Raw genomic sequence first — 23,477 nt, 5'->3', positions numbered from 1 at the left:
AAAATTGTGAGCCATGGACATATCACGTGCCCAGTGCTAATGGCTTGCATTTCTTATCTTTTTCAAGGGATGTCTGTCGCCAGAACAAAGACTGTGACTATTACTTTAGCATAGATGCTGATGTTGTTTTAACAAACCCACAGACTTTAAAACTCCTGATAGAACAAAACAGGTATGTTGGAGGAAGGGAGGGAGTGGGGACTTTACTCATGTCAGTCTTGTCTTAGTTTCTATGAGCCCTTGAAATAGCTTTGTCACAGGATAAAAGACATATATCTCATAGGAGAGTCTTTCTGCACTTTTCTGTGTGAAGTCATCAGGACTGCGAGTGCTGTTGCTCTATGCACTGTCTTTGGTGTCGTTAGTATACCGTGGTGATAGAGAATCCTCTGTGTTGTCTGGGCATCTTAGTATAAATCTTGGTATAAATCCAGTTCCTGCTCACAGGTTAAGATATATCTAGTGTTTGGAGACAGTGTGTCTGCTGGTGAAGGAATTTGTTTTACTAGGTGCCAGTTAAGAATATAAGTAGGTGCCTTATCAGTCAGACCATTAATCCACCAAGACCTGTTCTGTCTGCTGTGATTGGCAGCAGCTTTCCAGAATTGCAAGCAGAGTTCTTTTCAAACTGAGATCTGTAAGTGAAAATGTCAAGGATGGTCTCTGAGATCTATAACACACAAAGCATGTATTCCACCATTCAGCTATGGCTTCTTCAGTTCAAAAAATCCTTTAGTTCATTGCTCTGGCAAACTGTTTTTTATCAGTTTATATGTAACATGCAAATTCAAAAACTTGGATGGGCCTAATTCAGAAATGCCCACTTTCTCTATACATCACTCTGTGATTGAAGCAGTGTTCAAGATCCAGTGAGGCCCATATTTTGTCAACCATCCCATTATTCTCCTTCCTTTGATTCTTCTCCAATAGTAGATCTGTTCCTCAGTTTCTGTAGTTTAGTTTTACATTTTATCATCTTTGAAAGATTGCTTTAAAACTGAAAAGTGGAATGGTAGTATTTGTTTTAATCTGCTAAATACAAATACATGCACAGTCTTAAAGAGCTCAGAGTATTACCCTCTTTTGTTAATCTCCATTTTTAATGTATCTTTTAACAGAAAGATAATTGCTCCTCTTGTAACCCGTCATGGGAAGCTCTGGTCCAACTTTTGGGGAGCGTTGAGTGCTGATGGATATTATGCTCGATCTGAAGACTATGTGGATATTGTCCAAGGGAACAGAGTGTAAGCTAAGTATATATTATTTAGTAATTCCATCTGCAAATAGATGCTAGTTGGAAACTTATTCTTTCTTGGATAACAACATATGAATGCATTATGTTTTAGTTCTTAGGTATGTATGTTTCAGTGTAGCCTCTATACCACATCTCATGCTGCTCCACCAAATCTCCTGATCCTCAGAAACAGATAGGTTGGTGGCTTTAGGGGCTGACTATAAAAAGGGGTCGACAGCAAGTATCCATTTTGTCCTACTGCAGAAGTCTGGCTCCAAACCAGTGTGCTCTCCCTAGAGTTTTGAAGGTACTATTATCTGTGCTGAATTTCTTGAATAACAGATCTTCAGCACTTCCAGAATCATTTGCCATGCTTTTCCCTTTACCTGCAGTGTGTTTTCCTTCACATGTAGTAAGAAGAGGCAGAAGAGGTAATCTGTATATGACTGCTCATGCTTAGAATTTCATTTGTCTCTGACATAAGTACAGCTACACAAATAGCCATACCTTTAAAGCATCATTAAAACAGATCAAATATTTTCTGAATTATTGGTTTTAACTGTGGATTTTAACTAACTAGAAACACACATGGTTTAAATTAAAGAAAAATGGTACATAGTTTTGTAACAGAACAAGTTTACTTTTGTTTGAGATGTTAGCTATTTGGCATTGAATAAGTATCATAGACCCTTTTGTGACCTTCATCTGAGTAACAGGGGTCTCTAAGCAGAGAATTATCTGCTATAGTTTTGTTTATTTTCCCATAATCTTGCTGCTGTTTAAATAGACATTGGTATAAGGACATTTGAGTTATGTAAATATCTGCATCTTAGTGTTAGAAGTAATTTTAGAATCTTTTAATATTTGTCTTTCTCCAAGTGGAAGTGTGACTGAACATATCATAATAAATAGAATTGTCCCCTGGAAAAAGGTAGCATTTAACTCCTCTAGTAAAGAGCTAGTTTTGTGGCATTTATCCATAAAAGGAAAGTTTATTTAAAACTGGCAATACTTTTATCCTATTTCAGGAGTGGCTCAATATTATAACAAATTGCTTCAGCAATATGAACTCTCTTCACATTTCAAGTTCAAAATAAATGGATTTTAATTAGAATAGTTAAACCATCTTGGAGCTTTGCTGGTTTTCCAAATGTATGAAACATGAAATGGTGTTCCTAATATCACTCTAAAGTTCATTTTGTATTTCTTTTATAGAGGTGTATGGAATGTTCCTTATGTTGCTAATATATACTTAATCAAAGGACAGGCACTCAGATCAGAGATGAAAGAGAGAAATTATTTTGCACGTGATAGATTGGATCCTGACATGACCTTCTGCAGAAATGCCAGGGAAATGGTAAGATATGTGTAATTTAGCTGCTTGATAATGTCTTGTAACATTTGTGTGTTTCCAGTTAAAAGTACTAGCCAATTTTTGTGAGCAAAATTCATTTTTGTGAATTTTTAACCTCATTAGAAGATAAATGACAGCAGTTAAATGAATTTGGAAATAGAAATTGAATTCTTAAGTATACTGAAAATTAGTAACTATTATAGTCTGCCTTCTTCTGAATTCAAAATTAATTTCTGTACTTTGAATTTTTACTGCTGGTTTCATATGGTAATTTTGACATAGCACAAATATTCAATTTTTTTTTCTGAATCTTGACTTTGCCCTAGATTAATAATAGATCATAATTTGTTCATATTTTATGAATGATGCAAAAGCACTGATGCCAATATAATTACTACATTTTCAGATTGTCTTTTTTAAGGGCATGAATGATTGATTTTTTGTTATTTCAAGGCAGATGAAGTTTGCTAAACAGGAGCCATGCTCCGCATTGTTACCAACATTTTCTTAATGTCAGTATTATGAGAATGTATTATGAATATCATGACAATACAAATGTAAATCTGTACTTGTACTGATATTTACACTAGTTCCAGAGCAGAAACAAATAACAGCTATTTCATTGAAAAAATTATTTTGCTGAATTGAACAAGAAAAGTTGGCAAGTATTGAAGTTTATTCCTTCCTTTAATAAGGCATGACTTCTTTTGTCTGTCCTCATTCTACAAAACAAGCCCAATCAACATTCTCTTGTTCTCAGCCTTCCCCAGCATCAATTATTCCAGTCTGTGCTTACCATGTGCTCATGTTCAACTAATCTGACTTGGTAGCTCATCAGAAAAATGCTGTCTTTTGTTCAGTCTCATGCTGTGAAGCAGCCTGCTATGAGCTGGTTTGTTCCCCCCACCCTTCCTGTCCTGCTGCAGATAAGAAGCTGATAGATCAAACTTTTAACTGATACATGATAAGCTTTGCTTGGAGCTGCATGCTGCTCACAGAGGTTCTTTCAGAATCTCAGCTTTTGATTAAAGGCTGTTGTTTATCTAGCATGGCAGTAGAAACCCAGTCACTCTAACAATATGAAAAAGAGCAAGGAAAGGTCAACTGATTTGGTCTTCTCCTTCATTTTAGACTTTGCAAAGGGAAAAAGACTCCCCTTCAGTGGAAACATTCCATATGCTCAGCCCCCCAAAGGTTTTGATCTCTTTTTGTTTTTATTCATTAAAAAATATTACAGTGCACAAGTACTTTCCTAAGGGAAGATTTTCGTCTTCTCTTGGTTTTAGTTTTGCCAGGTTTCCTCTGGCCACTGGCAGGGGATGGGAGATAAGGTTGACAGATCTTGGTTGGGAAACTCCTGGGGATTTGGGAATGGAGCCTAGGGAGGACAGGGACCTCAGTGGGGTACAATGCCAAAGAGGCCACCCTTCAAGGCATCCCTTTTCCCAATTTTATTTATTTATTTATTTATTTAATGGACTTATATCCCGCCCTTCTCACCGAAGTGTCTCAGGGCGGCTTACAACATAATAATTCACACAATTCAATTTAAAACATTTACAAGTACAATTAAAACCATAATTAATAAAACAAGATAAAATAAAACCAGCGGTCTATAAGAGCATTTTGTTCCATCCAGAGATGTTCTCATTATCAGTTAGGTGTTATAGGCCTGCCGGAAGAGGGCTGTCTTACAGGCCCTGCGGAACTGCCCTAGGTCCCGCAGAACTGATCTCTGTAGTCTAGAGATGAACTAATTCTGGGGGATCCCCAGGTCCTACCTGGAAGCTGGCATCCCTACTTGGTTTACACTGATACTGTTTTTTTGTGAGTTTTTATTTATACATAACAGTTAGCTTTTTCTGGTGGCCATGTGAAAATAGTTTGAAAAAATATCCTGCAGTTTTAAAATGTTGGCCACTTTTAGTGTACTACAGTGTGTATAAGAGAATGATAAAAATGGTATAACATCCCAGCACATTTTAAAATTTCCATTTATTTAAACATTTATAAACTACTTTTTAGCATTCAAAGTGTTGTCATAGATTATTATCAAAATACAGAAACTCACAATATGAGCACAATTAAAAATTCTATATAACTACTTTTTAAAAAGAGGCTAATAGGCAGAAGAAAATGTTAAATGTATATTTACTGAAATAGTAAATTTATATTTAAAATGATATATTTGTCTGAAATGGTAAAAGGTAAGTGACCCTCTTCACTTCTTCAGGAGGGTGATCACATAAAATAAGAGATGCCACAAAAGAAGCCCATATTTTCATGACTGTTCTCAGCTAGTAGTTACTCAGTAAAATCCTCAGTGCTTGATGTTATTCTGAGTAAAGTTGATTTTGGACTATATTGTGTGTGTGGCGGGGGGGGGGGGGGAGTCCTTCAAGATGTGATATAATTATTACAGTGTAACTTAATCCCATAGATTATCATCTATTTCACCCCACCTCACGTAATAAAACTAAAGGTAACCATATCTTGAGGATCCCCAGGTTTTAGGGACAGTGGCTCAAGCCTTCTGTTTGGTGAGCAGAAGGTTCCAGGTTCAATCCCTGGCATCTCCACTAAAAAGGGGTCCAGGCAAATAGGTGTGAAAAACCTTAGCTTGAGACCCTGGAGAGCCTCTGCCAGTCTGAGAAGACAATACTGACTTTGATGGACCAAGGGTCTGATTCAGTATAAGGCAGCTTCATATGTTCATTACTAGCAAGTGGCCATTGGATTCTGGTAAAGTGCAAAAACTCCATGCGTTTAAGTGAAATTTATACACAAGTTCCATTGAACTTGGGTAACTTGGGGGATTGTTGCCCACAGGAATCAAAAGTGCTTGGAGAGTTTTACTCAAGCACTATATTTATTTTGTTATCTCATTTTTATTTGTTGCTTTAGGTGCAAGATTTATAGAGCAATTAATAAGTAAATGGAACCACTCTGCACATATGGGATGACAAGATTTTAACTGCTAACTGCCAGTGCTAGCTAACTGAGGAAGGCGGAACTACATTTCAAATTGGACTTTATTTTAAGAGTGAAAAAAAGTATTGTAATATATAGCTGAGTTAAGTGGTATCTGTCTTTCAGTCATCACATCAAGAGAGAATCAGAACATGGATGGCTTTGTTAAATATGCCATAATGGGCTTTTAAGTGGTTGCACTGGAATGCATTTCAGTGGGTTGTTGAAGCCAGGTTCTCAAATTATCCATTCCACCATCTGGAACAATAAAATATGTTGCTTATATAAGGATTATTTTCTACTCTCTTCCTAAGATTCATGCATACATTGCTTAATAAAAACTGAAGTTCAAGGAAGAGTTGATTGTGGCTTTCCTTCATTCGATTTGAGAATTGTGTCTAAAGCAAGGACACAATTTTAAATACACACGTGGTTGGAAATGTGTTTTACCACTGCATTTTCCCAGTTCTATGTGGATGTAATTCCATTAATTGTAATGGAGCATAAAACTGGACAGTAGTGTGGTGTATTTTAATAGCAGACAGATGTGCTGCATAAAAGCCCAAAATTTGACAGTGTGTTTTGATGCACCTTGTTGCATATATGTATTTAATAAGAGCTATGGATTCAGCATGTGTTTGTGTGTGTTTATATATTAGAATTATAGCACTTATTTTCTAGTCCAAACAATGAAGATTTGCACTCTATACATACAATTTTGCACTAGTGTATCTGTCTGTAAATAGCATTTTGCATATCCTGCGTTAAGCACTTGGAGACCTTACAGTCAACAGCGGTGTCGGTGACAGTAACCACAAACCCAGAAGCCAAACAGGAAGTGCTTCCTAGAAGTGCCTATTATCATGTGGGTTTAAAGCTACTGCCATTGGCTTCTGTGAAATGATTGCTGTCCCCACACTCCTGCTTCCATGCTGATTCTACCAGCAGTATATTTGGGTTAGCTGGGCTGACCTAATTGATGCCTGTCTTACAGGTGGCTGGGATGTCAGTGTGCCAGTCACCCGAAAAGTGGATATGGTTGCTGACACATCTTGATTTGGGAATGCAAAAAGCCATAGAACTGGGTCATGATGGGTAAAAATGCATCTATGACTGAAAACTTGGTAACATTGGTTTTTGCTATATTAATATATACCATTTTGATTATCTTTGTCCTTTCTAACTTACTGATAAAATTGAAACTTTAAGGAGTAATCATTTCTATTACAGGTCTACTCAACAAAGGAACTCCTAAGAAAGGAACTGAAATAGTCTATAGAATTCTGACACAGACCTCTTTTTCGTCTGGTGTTCTAATCTTTAATATTCCTAAGAAACTTAAGTCTGAGTACAACTATTTCAAAGTTTATGGAACAAAGAAATACTAACACTTTCCCCATGAACAGAATCCTAACAATGGTTCATAATCAGTTATGTCAGTTTATAAATATGGAACCCACATAAGAGAAGAGCCCATGTTGGATCAGGCCAATGGCCCATCCAGTCCACCACTCTTTGTCACAGCCTCTCTGAACATCCTAATTAATGTCTGCTCACTGAAGAGTCAGGATTAGTTTGGTTAGTGTCATTTCTTTAAATCCCTCACCCACAAATTGGCAAAAGTTAGAAGTTCAGGAAAACTAAGTAATGAAATTTGAGTTACGTTTTAATAGGGGGATGGGGTTAATATTTGGATATCGGTGAACTTGAATAGCTAAGCACTGGATGATGATGAAGTTCCTTCACTATTTCGAAGTTGTGAATGTAATCACTAACATACAGATGTTTTTGTCTGGCAATAGGGTCTTTTTATGTACATCACTAACAGACATGAATTTGGGCGACTTTTGTCAACTGCCAACTACAATATTTCTCACTACAACAATGACCTCTGGCAGATCTTTGAAAATCCTGTGGTATGTATTAAAATATGCAATACATAGTTGCATCAGGGTGGATTGTTTTTAAGACAATAGATACAAATGTTTAAAAACCAACCAAAAAACAAAATGTGAGGCTTCTGTGGTTTAGTTTCCCTGCTGAATATTGGAAAAAATTCTGTGTTGTAAGCATTTCAGTATTTCTTTGAAATATTAATGACTAGCTTTTCTTCAAAATATTGCTTTCAGGAATGGAAAGAAATCTATATAAACCCCAACTATTCAAAGATCTTCACTGAAAATATAGTGGAACAGGTGCGTAGAAGTTCTCATTGACAAAGTTATAAAAAAAAATGGATGGCATGACATTGAAAAGCAATGATGGAAAACTGGGCTGACCTAATTGATGCTCCCCCCACCCCCCCCCCATTTGTGAACTACCCAGAAAGGAACATTTAGCTAGTCAGTGCAATAAACTGGATATTGAATTAGATGGACTGCTGGACTCCTAAAAAACCGTGTTTTTATGGAAGGCTGCTCATGTGGCCTTTGATTGTCTTCTGTAGCTTGTTTGAACAGATTTTCATGACATGCCTGTCTACACAATGTGTCCCCCTAGCATGGGAAATTGGATCCAGATCTTTGCAGCTAGTATTGCCCTTGGGCAGCTACTTCAGTTGATCACATAATTGTGCCAGTAATGCTTCATAGAAATCAAATTACTGGAAAGAAAAGCATTCTCCCCGCCCCGCCAAAATATGAAAACTGGAAAAAATAAATAGATATATGACATAGTGTGGGCTCTTGCAACATGTGATAGGAAACTACTCCATGTTGACTGACCCTACCAGCCACTGAAATGGTTTCTTCTTTCAGATAATTAGAGAGTTCATATAACTTTTTTCTTAAATGCTGTCCAAATACATTATGCAGAAAAACAGCCCATAACTATTTTTGTTATGTTCTGTGACTATATAACTAAGAGGGAAGAATGCTGTTGGCCTCAGCTGATGGCCAAATGTCTAAGAGCAGATGGGAGGCTGCATTTTTTTTCCATTCCCAAGGGAAAAAAAACATAATAAATGGAAGGTTGGCATTGCTCCAGTAGGATGTAAATACTTGTTTGTAGCTCACCATTTTGCTCTGGTACCATCACTCCTCTATGTCCCCACTTTTCCATATGTGTCTTGTGTCTTGTTTCTAAGCCTGAGTTTTAATGTGAACACTGAGTATTGAATTTTTAATCAATATGAGCCACTTTCAGACATGGCCTGAAAGAAGGAATAAAGATATAATAATATTAAGATGCTGAGTTATGTTCACAATTTAAGATCACAAGCTAACAGGATGTTGGATTAGATTATCTGATCCAGCAGGGCTTTGCTTGTGTACTTATGTCCTTCAGTTCAACAGACAGGAACTCTTTATCTTTGGCGATGTGACTAAATTCTGAAATGTAACCAAAAGGTCCTCTGGCAGTTATGTCAAGTACAGCACATAGTAAAAAAGTGTTAATGCTACACCATTTGTGTATATTTTCCTCTTGTAGCCATGTCCAGATGTGTTTTGGTTCCCCATATTTTCTGAGACAGCCTGTGATGAACTGGTGGAAGAAATGGAACATTATGGACAATGGTCTGGTGGCAGACATCATGTAAGCATTATTCTTGAAAAAATATTTAATATTTTCTTTTATTTAAACAATAGTGTTTTCAATTACATATATTGTTAAAAGAAAGGCAAAAGTGTGGGAATGATTTTAACCCATCCTGTTCTTGCAACACATGATTTCTGAGAGCTTGTATGTGGAGCTCCAGTTCCAGCTAATGGCCAGAATTCTGCAGCATGCATGCATCTAGACAAGGGCTGGAATCAACTAGGAGAGGCTATTAGGGCATCATTGCCCTCAGTGGTATATGTGAGGTGATGATCCTATGCTGACAGAAGCCAATCTATTAGAATATATAGGGAAATTATAGACAAAATAAGAAATGTGATGACTTTTTTTTAAGGATAGCCGAATTTCTGGAGGATATGAAAATGTTCCAACCGATGACATTCACATGAAGCAAATTGGGCTGGAGAATGAATGGCTGCATTTTATTAGAGAATTCATTGCACCTGTAACACTGAAAGTATTTGCTGGCTACTACACAAAGGTAGGTTAAAGCTGTTATTAACATGTCAGTAAGTACAGGATTCAGTCCAGTGAAGTGCAGATGTGGTGCCATGTGCTGATACATTAAGTTTAGTTAGTTTAGTTTATTACATTTATACCCCGCCCTCCCTGCTGAGGCAGGCTCAGGGCGGCTTACAGCATTGGTCATAATAACAATAAAAGACTAACACATTGGTAACTCATGATAATAAAATCAGTTAATTAAGAAACAATTTAAAACAATTGGTGCTGATAACATTGGTGCTAATAACGTTGTCCCCCTACACTCAATGCAGCCCACTTCTTCTCACCATTTCTTAAAGTGAGGGCACTGGAGTATGTGCAGGGAATAGCAGATTCATGTACACCTGTCATATATTCCCATCCAGTCTCAGTCTCTGCAAAGTGTCCATTGGACTGGGCTAGTGAAGATTATATTATTTATGTATGTCTTAGGGTCTTCCTAAGTGAGTCTACTAAAGAAGTAAGTCCCATGTTATTCATCAAGAAACATTAGTGGAGTTGAGCTTGTGGAGCTAAATTCCCCCCACCCCCTCTTTAGCTTATTGCATTCCAAGGGGTTGAAGGGACCTACAGGAACAGTGTTAAGCACAATGTGGGTGCCTGCAGTGGAAGAGGGATGTGGAATTTACCCCCTCCCCCCAATGCATACTGGAAGTGTCCTTTTGAAGGTAGAAAACAGCTGTTAGATACAACTAGTGTTTATCTGATTTTAACAGACACATTTTTAACTTTAAAAAGGTAAAGGCAGTCCCCTGTGCAAGCACCAGTCGTTTCCGACTCTGGGGTGACGTTGCTTTCACAACGTTTTCACGGCAGACTGTTTTATGGGGTGGTTTGCCATTGCCTTCCCCAGTCATCTACACTTTCCCCCCAGCAAGCTGGGTACTCATTTTACCGACCTCGGAAGGATGGAAGGCTGAGTCAACCTGGAGCTGGCTACCTGAACCAGCTTTCGCTGGGATCGAACTCAGGTCGCGAGCAGAGGGCTCCGATTGCAGTACTGCAGCTTTACCACTCTGTGCCACAGGGCTCTTTAGGGGACTGTTTTTGATGTGGATTAGTTCATTCATAATGATACATGCATTTTTTTTCAGAAATTCCATTATTTTCTTCCAGGGCCATGCCTTACTAAATTTTGTTGTAAAATACACTACTGACAGACAGCGATCCCTCAGACCTCATCATGATGCATCAACATTTACTATCAACATTGCTCTTAACAAAATAGGAGATTTTCAAGTAAGTTTGTAGTATGTTCAGTTGCAATTGTTCTTTTGAGCTTTGAGTTTTCACTAAAATATTCCTTACAAATATGTGCAAGAGACCCACAAAAATGGTATCTCAATAATTAATATCCAACCATTATAATGTATTTAGTGTTGAAACAGATAATTGAATTATGACATAAGGCAGAGTAACCAGTGTGCACTGGAAAGGAAGTGTCGTAGTCAGAAACTTGTTTTTGTGATGAGGCATTTGCAAATAGTTCACCAGGGAAAATGGCCAGCCTCATCTCTCAGCATGCATTTTTAGTTTTATTTTGCATTTGTATTTACATAATATATATGTTGCCCCCTGCCCATAAACATGAAGGCAGGAATGTTAAGTTCTATAAAAACAATCAAATTCACGCAAACCAATAAATACAAATATTCATTCACTCATTTCTTTATTTCATTTATACCATACCTTTGTCACTGAGAATAAAGATAAACTAAAGACAAATTATGAAGTATAGAAAAATTAATCAAAACAGCATAAAATATCCATTAAACAATGCAATAGAGCTAGGATTACCAAAATTAGGAAACAAGGCAAGAAGATAACTAAGGTATGACATGTCACAAGCAATGCCAAGAGTGGGTTGTAAAGGTACAAAACAGTATAGTAAAAGCAATAAACATTGCAATAATCATTTCAATAGACTACAATCCATTTCCCATTATAAAAGCACCCTCCTGGATAGTTCCATGATGCTGAAGTTCTGATCCCTTATAAAAATGTTCTCCTGAATAGAGGTGGGCATGAATGGACTCATAAATTAAATTTTGTGATAAATTTTAACTAAATTTTGTGATGAATTTTAGCTGGTTCGTGGGTTATAAACCGAAGTTTATGGCAGGTCAACTGGCACAAATTTTCTATGAACTTTCAAATGGATCTTAGTGGTTCGTGAATGGATAAATGTCCAGACAGACTATCTCCAATTCAATCAAAATGTTTATCAAACTTCAAAGCAGCTGAGGGCGTGTGGAATTCTCCAGCCTTAGAAACACCAGTGGGGCCCTCCAAAGCTTAACAGGCACTGCTGGCTGCCAGGAACAGAGTTTCCATTCCGCTGTATGGGATCAGAATGCTATATAAGCTCTGCTTCACACCCTCTCCACTGTTGGGAGTTGACAAATAGATAGAGAGGCAGGGAACTTTAATAGCAGAGCACATTAATTTATTCCTGATGGTGAACATCTCTCCCCTGGTGGGGTTTCAGTGTTATGTGGGCTCAGGGCTCTGAGCCACCCCTCTCTCTCTTCAAGTAAATACCTTGGGTGGGGACCCAGATTTTATAATCTCCAACCCCTGCTGATTGTGAACACTCTTTAGTGGTGGGGATTGGATGTTAGGTGGACTAAGGGCTCTGAGCAACCCCATCTCTTTGCTCATGCCGAGCATAGCAGCTTGGCTACTGGGTGCCTCAGCTGAGGACCCACGTTTATATCCTCTCACCCCTTCGCATTTATACCCTCCAACAAAGGTCTCACCAGTGCTTTTTCTGAAAAAAACAGCTGCAGTTATAGTAGTCTATGGAATGGCTCAGGACCAAGCCAGTGACACCAAGCTCACAGGGAAGCTTCACCTAGGCAGACTTTCCCTCCCCAGCCAGATACTGAAAGAAAGGCAATCATCCCATCTACATTAAGAACCCTCCCCCCAAGTCTCCAAAAGCAGGTTCTGAAGGACAGAAAGGCAGACATCCCCAGGGTTTCAACAGGGACTCCCCAGTGCAGAGGCCAGCACGTGGTCCAGCTCTCAAATCAGGGTGACTTGCCCCAGGCTGACCATATGGACAGAGCACATTGGTGGTGTCCTGGAAGGTCTTCAGGACATGCATCATTTGGGAGAGGGTCAGCCAGTTGTTGGAGCTGATGTTAAGTGTCTCTTCATTGTGCAGGATGGTCATGGAGGAGATGACATCCTGCACTGTGGTCTGCTGCTCCCCCAAATGTGCAATCATAGCATGGGTGGAGTTTCAGTAGTTGGGTAGGTCCAGGATGAGCAGGTGGGTAGGTTCAGGGAGATCATCCTCTCCCTCTGCCTCTCATGCATAGATGAGGAGAGTTGATGTTGCATAAGAAATGGGTGACCAAACACCAGTAGGTCTGGAGCAAGGCCCACATCTCTGTGCGCCAGGCGGACAATGCCCTTGAGGCACACAGCCTTCAACACTGGCAGCATGTTGGTGAAGGCATCCATGACCATGTAGCCACAGTCAATGTTGCCATTGTCCACCTACTCCCTCAAACCACTATGTATCATGGTGGCAGTGTTTTGCAATGTGTGGTCTGCATCCATCCCCTGCTCATGGAGCAGAACCACTTTTTAGCCCAGTGGCAGAATTCTCCCCTCTTGCCACCATTGGGTGGTAAGGGAGAGGTAGCTGTGCTACTGGCTGTTCCAGAGGTCTGCTGTGAAGAGCATGGTTCTGCCTTGTGCTCTGAAGAACTGAGCCTTGACCCATCGCAGAGCAGTGCATGGCAGGTAAGAGCAGTGCATGGCTTGTTAGCTCATGGTCCTCCATGAGGGGATGGAGTACCAGGGAGCCAGAGGTTGCAGCAACTGATGAAAGGCTGCATTCTCCACTAGGGAGAAGCGTTGGCCATCCACAACAATCATCTTGTCAATTAAGTGAGTGACAGCTTCCTGAACCTTCTACATAGCCCTTTTGGATGGCATTGTCAGTGTCCCTAGGGGAATGACACCTTGGTTACCTTGATATCCCACCCACAGCATCCCAAGTGCTGGGAGCCTTTCTTGGAGGGGCCTTCTGTTCCCCCTCCTGTTCTCCATGCTGAGAAGGAGTGGGCCTCTTCATCTTCCTGCTGGCTGCCATTCTCTCCTCCAGCAGCAACATAGCTGGGTGCACCCTTTGCAGGTGCCTGTGAAGGACAGAGGAGGACAAGTGTTGGGGCATGTGCCCCTCCGGACATGGGTGTGACATCCTGAGGCTCTGCCACTCAGAGGTCATTGGGGGTGATGTGGAAATTTTTCTAAACTGTGACTGGAAATGGGGGCTGAGGACTGGAGAAGGCAGGAGGCACAGCTGCTTTTCTGGTGCTGGGCTGGAAGGAGGAGGAGGAAGTTGGATTTATATCCCACCCTTCTCTCGGAGTCTCAGAGCAGCTTGCAATCTTCTTTCCATCCTCTGCCCTGAACTGACACCTTGTGAGGTAGGTGGGACTGAGAGAGCCCTGAGAGGAGGCTTTGAAGCCCCATGATGATGCTATTCTAGGGCAGGGCTTCAGTGGGTTGGCAGATGGGTTTGGTACCTAGGGATGGAGGCCTGTGGGATGCAGGGGGTGAAGGACATCTTCCCCTCATGATGAACACCCTTTGCACCCACTTTCACTCTCATGGCACACAGAAATATTTACAGTCAGAAGGGATGGGATGATATAAATGCTAAGCCCCTCTTTTCAGCACGAATAGAGAGACAGGGTGACTCAGAGCCCTGCATCTGTAACTGAGACCTCAGAAATGTAATCCTCCCCCATTATGGAGAGATTGTAGAGGAGTAGGTGGCAGGGTGAGGTTCCCTGTGCAATTGGTGTGTGTAGCTTGCAGGGGGTCCATTCTCTTCACTTTTGAACCTGTACCTGACATTTCCCAGAAAAGCAATTTATTAGGGCATCTTCTTTGGGGGGCCATTACTTGTGCCCCCCTAAGTCCAATCTGCACAAAACTTCCCTGGAAGTTATGTCATGCTGATGGACATTTAAAAATAACTCCAGCCTGTGGAAGGGGGTAGCAAAGTTAGAATTTTAGTCAGATTCCTATAATTTTAGTCAGAATTCAATGAATCCAATATAATATCTGGATGAAAAAAATGATTTAACCTTGCACCTGAAACAAAGTGGTCAAGTGTCAGGAGGGCAGTTGAGAGGAGGGCATTCTGAAAATTAGGAACAGTTCTTAAAAGTCCTTCTTGCTAATATCTGAAGAGCTAGATGGCATACTTCAGGGGAGGGAATTGTATTTGGCCTAGGTGTGTTTTCAGTCACTCATGGTTCACTAGAATTATTTATTACTTTGGCATCTTAACTTGCTTTTTTCCAGTTAAAATGGTCTCAGAATGACTTAAAATGTCAAAAACAAATCTTTAAACAAAACCAGGTTACTTAGCCAATCTGTCTGCCATCAGAATTGGAGAAAAGCAGTCCATGTGGTCATAGCTCTGGCCTTAATGATAACACTCTCTTGGCAAGCAGACAGGCTAAGCTATTTTATAAGACGTTTTCAAAATGGACATTGAATTTTAGAGGAGGGACCTATATCTGAACTGGTAGGGGAATCTCAACTATTGTGGCCAATTTAGGTGGGATATTCTCTGATCTCCCAATATAATACCATTATTTTTTTTATGACAGAACTGGAATTCTGATTAATGTGATGATCTTCAAAACACCTAACACTGCAGAATTTCAGTTTCTAACTATTTCTATGGAGCAGCTTGAAGACTACAATCTAAAATATTTTTTAATTCTCTTGTAGGGAGGTGGATGTAAATTTCTGAGGTACAACTGTTCGATTGAGTCTCCTAGGAAAGGATGGAGTTTCATGCATCCAGGAAGACTTACTCATTTACATGAAGGGCTTCCCATTCTGAATGGAACAAGATACATTGCAGTATCATTTATAGACCCCTAACAATTTCCCTGGCCTCTTAAAAGACGTTTGGCTCCCGATGACGAACTCTTATTTATAATTCTTCTTGCAGAAGATGATGACAAAAGAAGCTTGTTCTAGAGAGAGCTGCTTTACTTTGGGCTAAAATATTGGGGAAACAGTTTTTGCAAAGTCATTGGAAGTCTTCACGGATCTGCTCTGAGCCTTGAGTCACAAAATAAAAAACAAGTGTTCAATCTCTTTTGCTGCCTTTAAAGAGAGAAAGAATCCCACAACATAGACTTTTCATGAGTGTTTCCAGTTCTTAAATGAATGCAAATTGTTGGTGCAAATATATATGGTTTCTTCAGGTTGTAAAAAAAAACAGTTTTAAAAGAAGAAATATTTCAGAATTCACCAAGTGTCCTTTGGTCAGTCTGAATTATTTAGAAGATAACTTTTTGCACCAGATCAGCGCTGGCCATCCAAGCTCTCTTTCCAGAATCCTGGTAAACCTTAATACCAGCATGTCTTGAAAACCAAATTTTCTACTCTTATTTAATACTACTTGAATTTTTTTTTTATCAGGAAATCGATAAATAGCTGAAGTTGCTCTTCTTAAATTTTGCGGGTTTTGACTTGTTTTCATTACTAAGGGATCAGTTTTAAATAATCCCTGATGTGCCTACTGTTTGTAATTTAAAGGTTACACTTGAAAAAAAAAATGCTGAAACCATGAAACCTGAGGTGCTAAAATGCACACTTTTTAAAAAGCCTGGTGGAAAATAAAGATATCTTAAATTAAGAAGGGCTTTTATTGTGTCTGCTTTAGAAATATACTATGTTTGGTCTGTTTTGTGAGCAGAGAATCCTAGTTTTTTTGTTGTTAAATATGATATTTTGGAGTGTGCATGTAAATTAATGAGTGCTTTACATTTTTCAGTCCTACTCGGCAGTCTTCAGCAATAAAGCCATTTCTCATATGTCCCATTTTGTGGCTTCCACTTTGGGGGAGAAACTCTGTGTGTGGGGGGGAATTTTTTGAAAACATGAAATTTATGATGCTTCTGGTGCACTGCATTTCTACAGGAAATTTAGTGAGATCAGCTCCTGCTTAACGATAATCATGAAGCAGGAAAATTGCTATGCATGTGTAATCTTCTTGAGTGATAATTGTTCAAGGGTTGGCCTAAAATGTGAATTAACATATAGTATTGACTAATCCCTACAGTTTCAGCTTGATGTAAACAAAAGTTTGTCCTCTGATATATTTTATTTTCATGCAGCAGTATGACTTGACAATTCACTTATGATACTTATAAAGATGAGGTGATTTCATTTATTTAAAAGATTTATATCCCTGCCTTTCTCCCAGACAGCTGAGACCCAAGGCAAGTTTAGTGGGAAAATTCTTTAAAATAAAAGATAAAGAACAATAAAAGGAACAACAACAGCAATAAAAACTACAATTTATCATGCCCGTTTAATAGATAGCTACTTAAAAAAAATAATCCAGGCAGAATATATATCCATGGTCAAAAGATCCCAGAAGTGTTATTCAAAAAAAGTTCAGTTTTGCACACTTCGTAAAACTGCATCAGAGCCAAAGCTGTCGCAAGTTCTTCAAGAAGATCATTCCAAAGTATTGGAGTGATGTCTGGAAAATCCAGTAAATGCGCAACAGGAGAAAGTATGGAAAGTAGAACAAGCAATAAAATTTGGTGTCCCATGAAAACTGATGGGTGCTAGTGTAGGTGGATTTAAAAGAGGGACTACACACGTTAATGATCATAGGTCCATCAATGGAACCACCCATGTTGAGAAAAACTAGCCTTTATCTAGTCTAAGAAACCTTGTGTCCTTATCTAAGAAACCTTGTGTCCTTACGAGAAGTAATAATTATTGCTGATTCTTCCCTCACCTTCCAAATTTTGTTCCTGGAGGTTAGTGGACCCTCAGGAGCAATATAGTAGAGGTCTGCAGTGGGAGGAGGAGATCAGTAAATATTGCTGCAACGTTTTCAGAAAACATGAATCTGCTTAAGTTAATGTGGATGGATCCAGATGATTATACCTCTAAATAGCAGGAGGCAGCAGCAGGAATCTGGTTAAACACTGAGGGAAATAGGGCTACATGGATGATCTGTCTGACCCAGCAGAGCTGACCTTATTAATAAATAGTCATTCATTATACCTCCTTATCAACTTTAAAGCATATTTTTCTAAGAAATATCAGTACCACATGACTAGGATACAAAGGAAGTTTAAACTTCTTGAACACACATTTGTGTTTAAGCTAAGCCTTCATTCCCTAATGCAACAAGTGTTGCTTTAGAAGGCTTTTCAAGACAGGGGGGAGAAGAGCCCATGTGTACAAAGCAATCAGCTTGCAGTCTTCTTGCTCTTATATGTAATTAAGTGATATTGGCTTTGTTTTTACATTTAAACCTCGTTTTAATTAATTAGTTAAATTAATTTATGAGTGTGATTGTACAAGCATGGACAACTCAAGTATCTATGTAATATGTTTTTATCCCAACCTTCCTTCACATAATTCAGAGCATAGTATTTCCTTCTTCATTTTATTCTCACAATGATTTTATAGGTAGATGTGGCTGAGTTTGGTATAATGGTTAAGTGTGCGGATTCTTATCTGGGAGAACCGGGTTTGATTCCCCACTCCTCCACGAGTCAGTCACAAGTTCTCAAAGAGCTGTTCCTCTCAAATGAAGTTTCTGTTAAAGTTCTCTCAGCTCCACCTACTTCACAGGGTGTCTTTTGTGGGGAGGGGTAGGAAAAGGAGATTGTAAACTGCTCTGAGACTCCTTCAGGTAGTAAAGGAGTAAAGATATCTTCTTCTTCTTCTGAGAAACATTCCCCCCAAGCAAGGCTGATGACATGGTGGGGATTTCTGCCTGCCTGTCCCAAATCCTAGTCTGACAAACCACTATATAGCACTGATTCTCATTTAATCATATAAACTAAACTGTCAGAAGTTAGGATATGTCAAACTAGGATCTGGCTTAAAACTGACATTAACCATGGTTAGCTTTAATGATAATTTTGCATGACATACAAGTGCAGACAAACTGGCTTAAATTTGGCTTGTTTCTTGGCACCAGCTCAATGCAGGCTGGGGATACCAGCTGAAACTTCAAGGGGAGAGGCAAACGGGGATTTGGATTATTGTGCAAGTCAAATCCTGGCTTCACAAATTAACCATTGTAAAAATAAACCATGTTTTCATGTTATGTCTGTGCTGAACCATTAAGTAGATTTTGAACGGTATTTTTGTTGAACTTGGTCATCTCCTTATTTTGCATTTCATAGTTGATATACTGCAAAGAAAAAAGCACAACCACAGCACGTTTCCCATTCTAGGTGGATTTCTTAAGTACAAATACTGAATGACTAGGTTCTTTTGATGAGATCTGTGCTGCACCTATGCGAATTCCAGGATTCTCTGTAATGAAAGTAGTCTTTGTTTAATAAGGTTATTCCTGGCATTAGCCTGAAGTAGGGATAGCTGAACACCAAAGTGTTCAACCTAGGACTGAGTGATGGTAAAAGAACAGACTTTTTAAAACAACTTTACTAAAAATTGAGCAAAGAAAACAAATTCTGCAGATTATTCCACATGAATAGCTAACTGATATGTGTCTGGAGATCTCAAACCAAAATTATCCCCAGTAAAGTTTTATTTTAATATATTTTCCTTCAAATATTTAAAAATGTGTGATTCTGTACATCATAGGTCTACACATATGCTTCTGTTTTGTAATACCCTCTAAACAGGTGGTCAACGTACCTTTGACAATCCCAGCCATCTGTCTGGGCAACAAAGGATCTTTGGAGTTATGTTTAAGTAACTTTTGCTACCAAATAAAGTAAGAGGCAGTGCAGGAGTTGCCAGACTAGTCACAAAAACCATCAGCTTATCTGCATGACATCACTTCATGGCAAGGACCTTGACAAAGAGAGGATCAAAAACTGGACTCTTGGTCATGCACTCACTAGGAAAGTCAGTTGAAGGTTTGCCTTTAACAGTTCTTCAAAGAAGAATCTTGGAAATGTGCCACTTCCCAAGCTTTGAATTCATGCCAGCTAGATGCCATACAATTGCTTCAAGTTAAACACAAAGGCCAGGCATTGTCGTTTGGCTTCGTATATGTTATAGCTATTATCTGTTGACTTTGAGGATTCCAATAATTTCAGACTTTTTTGTGTGTGCTTTTCACAGAAATTTGCAGATAGAATCTGTGATATAATCACTGCACTGAAAATGTGTATGCATATGCAGACCCATTTTGGATTAGGGCTGCATGATGAAAGAGAATTTAACCCTTCAACTTTCATTTGATTTTGCTAACATAAATCAGACTCCCAGTGTTGCTGTTAGCAGTTGAGAGCAGTGTAGTGTACCAGTTATAGTAATAGTATTCAGTGGCTTGAGAGCAACATGCAACTTTCAATATGCCAAATCTTGTGGCAATATGGCTCTTTTGGTACCTGCCCAGTGTGATAATCATAACTTCTTCCAGTTTGGCATTTGCCCTATGTTCCATAACAGCAAGCAAGGTCATTGCACTGTAAGACTTGTGGTTGGTAACCACTTTGAGTCTGTTACCACCAAAAGGACGAGAGGACAAATAAGTTGTGTGCAGCAGTCCATGCCAGGGATAATGTTATAGGGCCTGTTCTCTCCAACAACACCCTTCTGCCTTCACAGCTTCTGCACTTTCATCCCAGCACCCAGAAAGCTACCCCAAGGACAGCAGGGTAACCTCACAGAAGACAGAGCAGAACCACCACCAGTATTGCAGCAGTCATCAAGAAAAAGAATAAGCTGGCCACAGTGTGGTGCTGGTGGTTTTAGTCCCAAAGCAAGAGAGAAAAGGAGGAACAGCAATTTGCTCTCCTCTGGAAGCCTTGTCAATCTCACCCTGTTATCTAAGCAGCTGTTTTTAATGCTGAGGAGAGCAAGAGAAGGCCCTGGAGGAAACTTCTTCTCACTCCAGATATACAAGGGCTGACTAAGATTCAACAGGACCCTACAACCTCAAAAGTAATCTAGTAATTAAAAAGGAAGTACAACTAATAAATAGCTACATACATGTGTGTGTTTGATGAAGTGGCATATATGGCATAAGTAGTCATTGGATGGCCCTTTTGGTTGATGGTAAATACTAACATGGCTTCCTGTAAGCTGCAGAGTGAATGCCGCTGGGTTAGAATATTAAACTAGGATCTAGGAGACCCAGGTTCAGATCCTTACTTTGACATGGATATTTGATGGGTGACCTTGGGCCAGTCACACACTCTCACCCTAACCTCCTTATCCCACAGGGTGGTTGCTGTAAGGATAAAATGAAGGAGGGAAAACAATATTGTAAGACCTTTCGGCTACCTAGTGGGCCAATGTATGTTCACAAGATAAGCCTTTACCTTAAAGGAGCACATTGCTGGCTAAGAGCAAAGCAAGAGAGAAAAGGAGGAACAGCAGCTGAGCTATGCTGACTGGCATTTCCTTACTTCTAGTGATGACCAAAATATTCAGAAACTGTCTCAAAAAGCTTTTAGAACATGTTGAATGAAATGATGTATCTTTCATGTGTCCTCTTTTCTATGTTGTCTACCAAAGCTTGAATATATTCTTCTTTTGGAGATGTAAAACACTTAAGTATAGGGTTATTTTATGTATTATGTGTTTGGTACATATTGTTTACATTTTAAGTATAACATTGTGCTCTCTCGCTCTCCCTCTCTCTCTGTATATAAGCATATTTTTACAGAAAGGAAGGTAAGTTTAGATAGTGTAAATTTACCTGAGTTTTAGAACTAGAATGACCGTATAAATAAACTGAGCCATCACAAAAGTATTCTGGAATTTTGCTCTGAATTTCAAACAAATTGCTTTGGACAACTTTGGCATCATCTATATTTATTTAAAATCTAAAAGGGACCAAACCGCAGTAAAGGAAAGAAATTGTATTTCTATTTGGAACTCTTGAGAAACAGAAAATCAAAAACCTGTCTCACTTCTAAGAAGCTACTTTCTTACCCAGTAGAAGAGTTTCATAGTTTCCGTAGGAATAGATGAATGGAACTCTTCTATGACTAAACTTCCAGAAAAGTTAATAGAACTAATATAGCTGAAGAACCACATCTATTTCATTAGAATTATTTTTGCTACCTATTTCTGTTTAGGTTTGTTTTGAGCAGATGCAACTGCGTGATCTAACCAAGCTGGGCAATTTGTCAGCAGCTGATTTCATTCCAAGAAAATTAAACATTTAAGTCTCATATTGAAATCAATGATATTTAGACATGTACAAGTTTGATTGCTTTATGATATATCTTTATTTTTAAAAAGAATGGTGAGAACTGTAATGCTTAATTTAGCGCTTAATAAGAAGCCTATCAGATTTTTCCCTCCAGATTTTTTGGTTTAATCTAAATGAATGTCTTTACTACTTTTTATTATTTAGAAAATGTATCTGCTTTAGGGGCACCAGGCCTCAGCAGAAATTGGGAGGCTGGTATCACCAGTATACAGATGTCAGTTCCAGTAAAATCTGGAAATGACGTTAAAGCACTTTGGGCTTTTTAGCTTGGAAAAACATCGACTGAGGGGTGACATGATAGAGGTTTACAAGATTATCCATGGGATTGAGAAGGTAGAAAAAGAAATACTTTTCTCCCTTTCTTACAGTACAAGAACTCGTGGACACTCAATGCAATTGCTGAGCAGTCAGGTTAGAAGGAATACTTCTTCACCCAAAGGGTGATTAACATATGTAATTCATTGGCACAGGAGATGGTGGCAGCTACATGCATAGATGGCTTCAAGAGGGGATTGGATAAACATATGGAGCAGAGGTCCATCAGTGGCTATTAACTCTCTGTCTCGGGCAGCAATACTCTGTATTCTTGATTCTTGAGCGGGGGGGGGGGGGGCAGCAGTGGGAGGGCTTCTAGTGTCCTGGCCTCACTAGTGGACCTCTTGATGATAGAGTGTTGGACTGGATAGGCCATTGGCCTGATCCAACATGCTCTTATGTTCTTATGTACAAGCTGTAGCATTTACTATATATATATATATATATATATATATATATATATATATATATATATATATATATATATATATATATATATAGTTTTACTGTAGAGTTTCTTTGAATGCTAAAGTGTCCACTATGGTAAAAACCAGAAGTGATGTCAGCACACTAGCATGGCACCAGCATGGGCTCTAAATTCCCTCGCATTTTTTGTAATTGGTACCAGAGGTGCCGGCAGGCAAAGAGCTAGGATTCCATTGTTCAATTTCTCCCATTCTAAAAACTGTGTATATGCTTTTTGCTCTCTACAACCATGAAGGATTTATTATTTCCCCAGCTAAAATGTTGGTTTTTTCCCTGTAAAAGTGTCTATGTTAAGCGTTAAGTACAGAAATGCTAGTTTAATTGACATTCAACAGAAATTAAACCCTTCAACAGGGGGTTGGCTCAAAGTGAGCTCCAGTCAGACAACTTGGTTCTGATTTGTGAAGGAGGAAGTTACCATGCATCCCTAATGGTTGTTCCTGACCTTTGGGAGCAAAACACAGAGGTTTTCTATTCGGACATCATGCTGAAATCCATGAACCTTCTCCGATTTCTTGCTGTCCTATAAATGCATGCAAATGTTCATATAGATTTAAATGATATGCCTGCAAACAACTAAAAATGCATTAAAGATTGGCTGAGTCTTCAGTTCAGAGGAAAATAACCAATTCAGGTTTGTGGAATGTCAACAGACATCCATCATACCCTGCTTAAATCTTTTTCTGACACATGTATCCTTTGTGGGTTGCTGTTTTCACTGATGCTCCCTTTCTCCACTTCAGCTGTTTATGTTTCCTTGCTTTGCTCTAGTTATATTAGCCATTTTTCCCAAAGGAAGAGCTTTCCAGAGGCTTTATTTATGTAAAATATGT

At 39.0% G+C, this 23,477-nt stretch overlaps 1 protein-coding gene across 3 annotated transcripts in view; it reads left to right on the top strand.

Moving 5' to 3' along the window:
* Nucleotides 1–15,893, top strand: part of PLOD2 (procollagen-lysine,2-oxoglutarate 5-dioxygenase 2) — a 91,062-nt gene extending 75,169 nt beyond the window's left edge. Inside the window, exons 11-20 of one of the 3 annotated variants that reach the window (XM_060242313.1) lie at nt 68–172; nt 1,119–1,244; nt 2,450–2,591; nt 3,720–3,782; nt 7,361–7,474; nt 7,688–7,753; nt 8,988–9,092; nt 9,451–9,597; nt 10,737–10,859; nt 15,387–15,893. In XM_060242313.1, the coding sequence (XP_060098296.1) occupies nt 68–172; nt 1,119–1,244; nt 2,450–2,591; nt 3,720–3,782; nt 7,361–7,474; nt 7,688–7,753; nt 8,988–9,092; nt 9,451–9,597; nt 10,737–10,859; nt 15,387–15,542 (1,147 nt within the window). In that variant the 3' untranslated portion in view covers nt 15,543–15,893. Of the gene's footprint in view, nt 1–67; nt 173–1,118; nt 1,245–2,449; nt 2,592–3,719; nt 3,783–7,360; nt 7,475–7,687; nt 7,754–8,987; nt 9,093–9,450; nt 9,598–10,736; nt 10,860–15,386 lie in introns of those variants that run through there. The other 2 variants (XR_009555588.1, XM_060242314.1) reach the window with 2 other exon arrangements.
* Nucleotides 15,894–23,477: the final 7,584 nt, after the last annotated feature.

Source organism: Heteronotia binoei, chromosome 6 (genome assembly GCF_032191835.1).
Source record: "Heteronotia binoei isolate CCM8104 ecotype False Entrance Well chromosome 6, APGP_CSIRO_Hbin_v1, whole genome shotgun sequence".
NCBI lineage: Eukaryota > Metazoa > Chordata > Lepidosauria > Squamata > Gekkonidae > Heteronotia > Heteronotia binoei.
The sequence above is the reverse complement of the archived record's forward strand: the minus strand, read 5'-3'. Positions and strand labels throughout refer to the sequence as shown.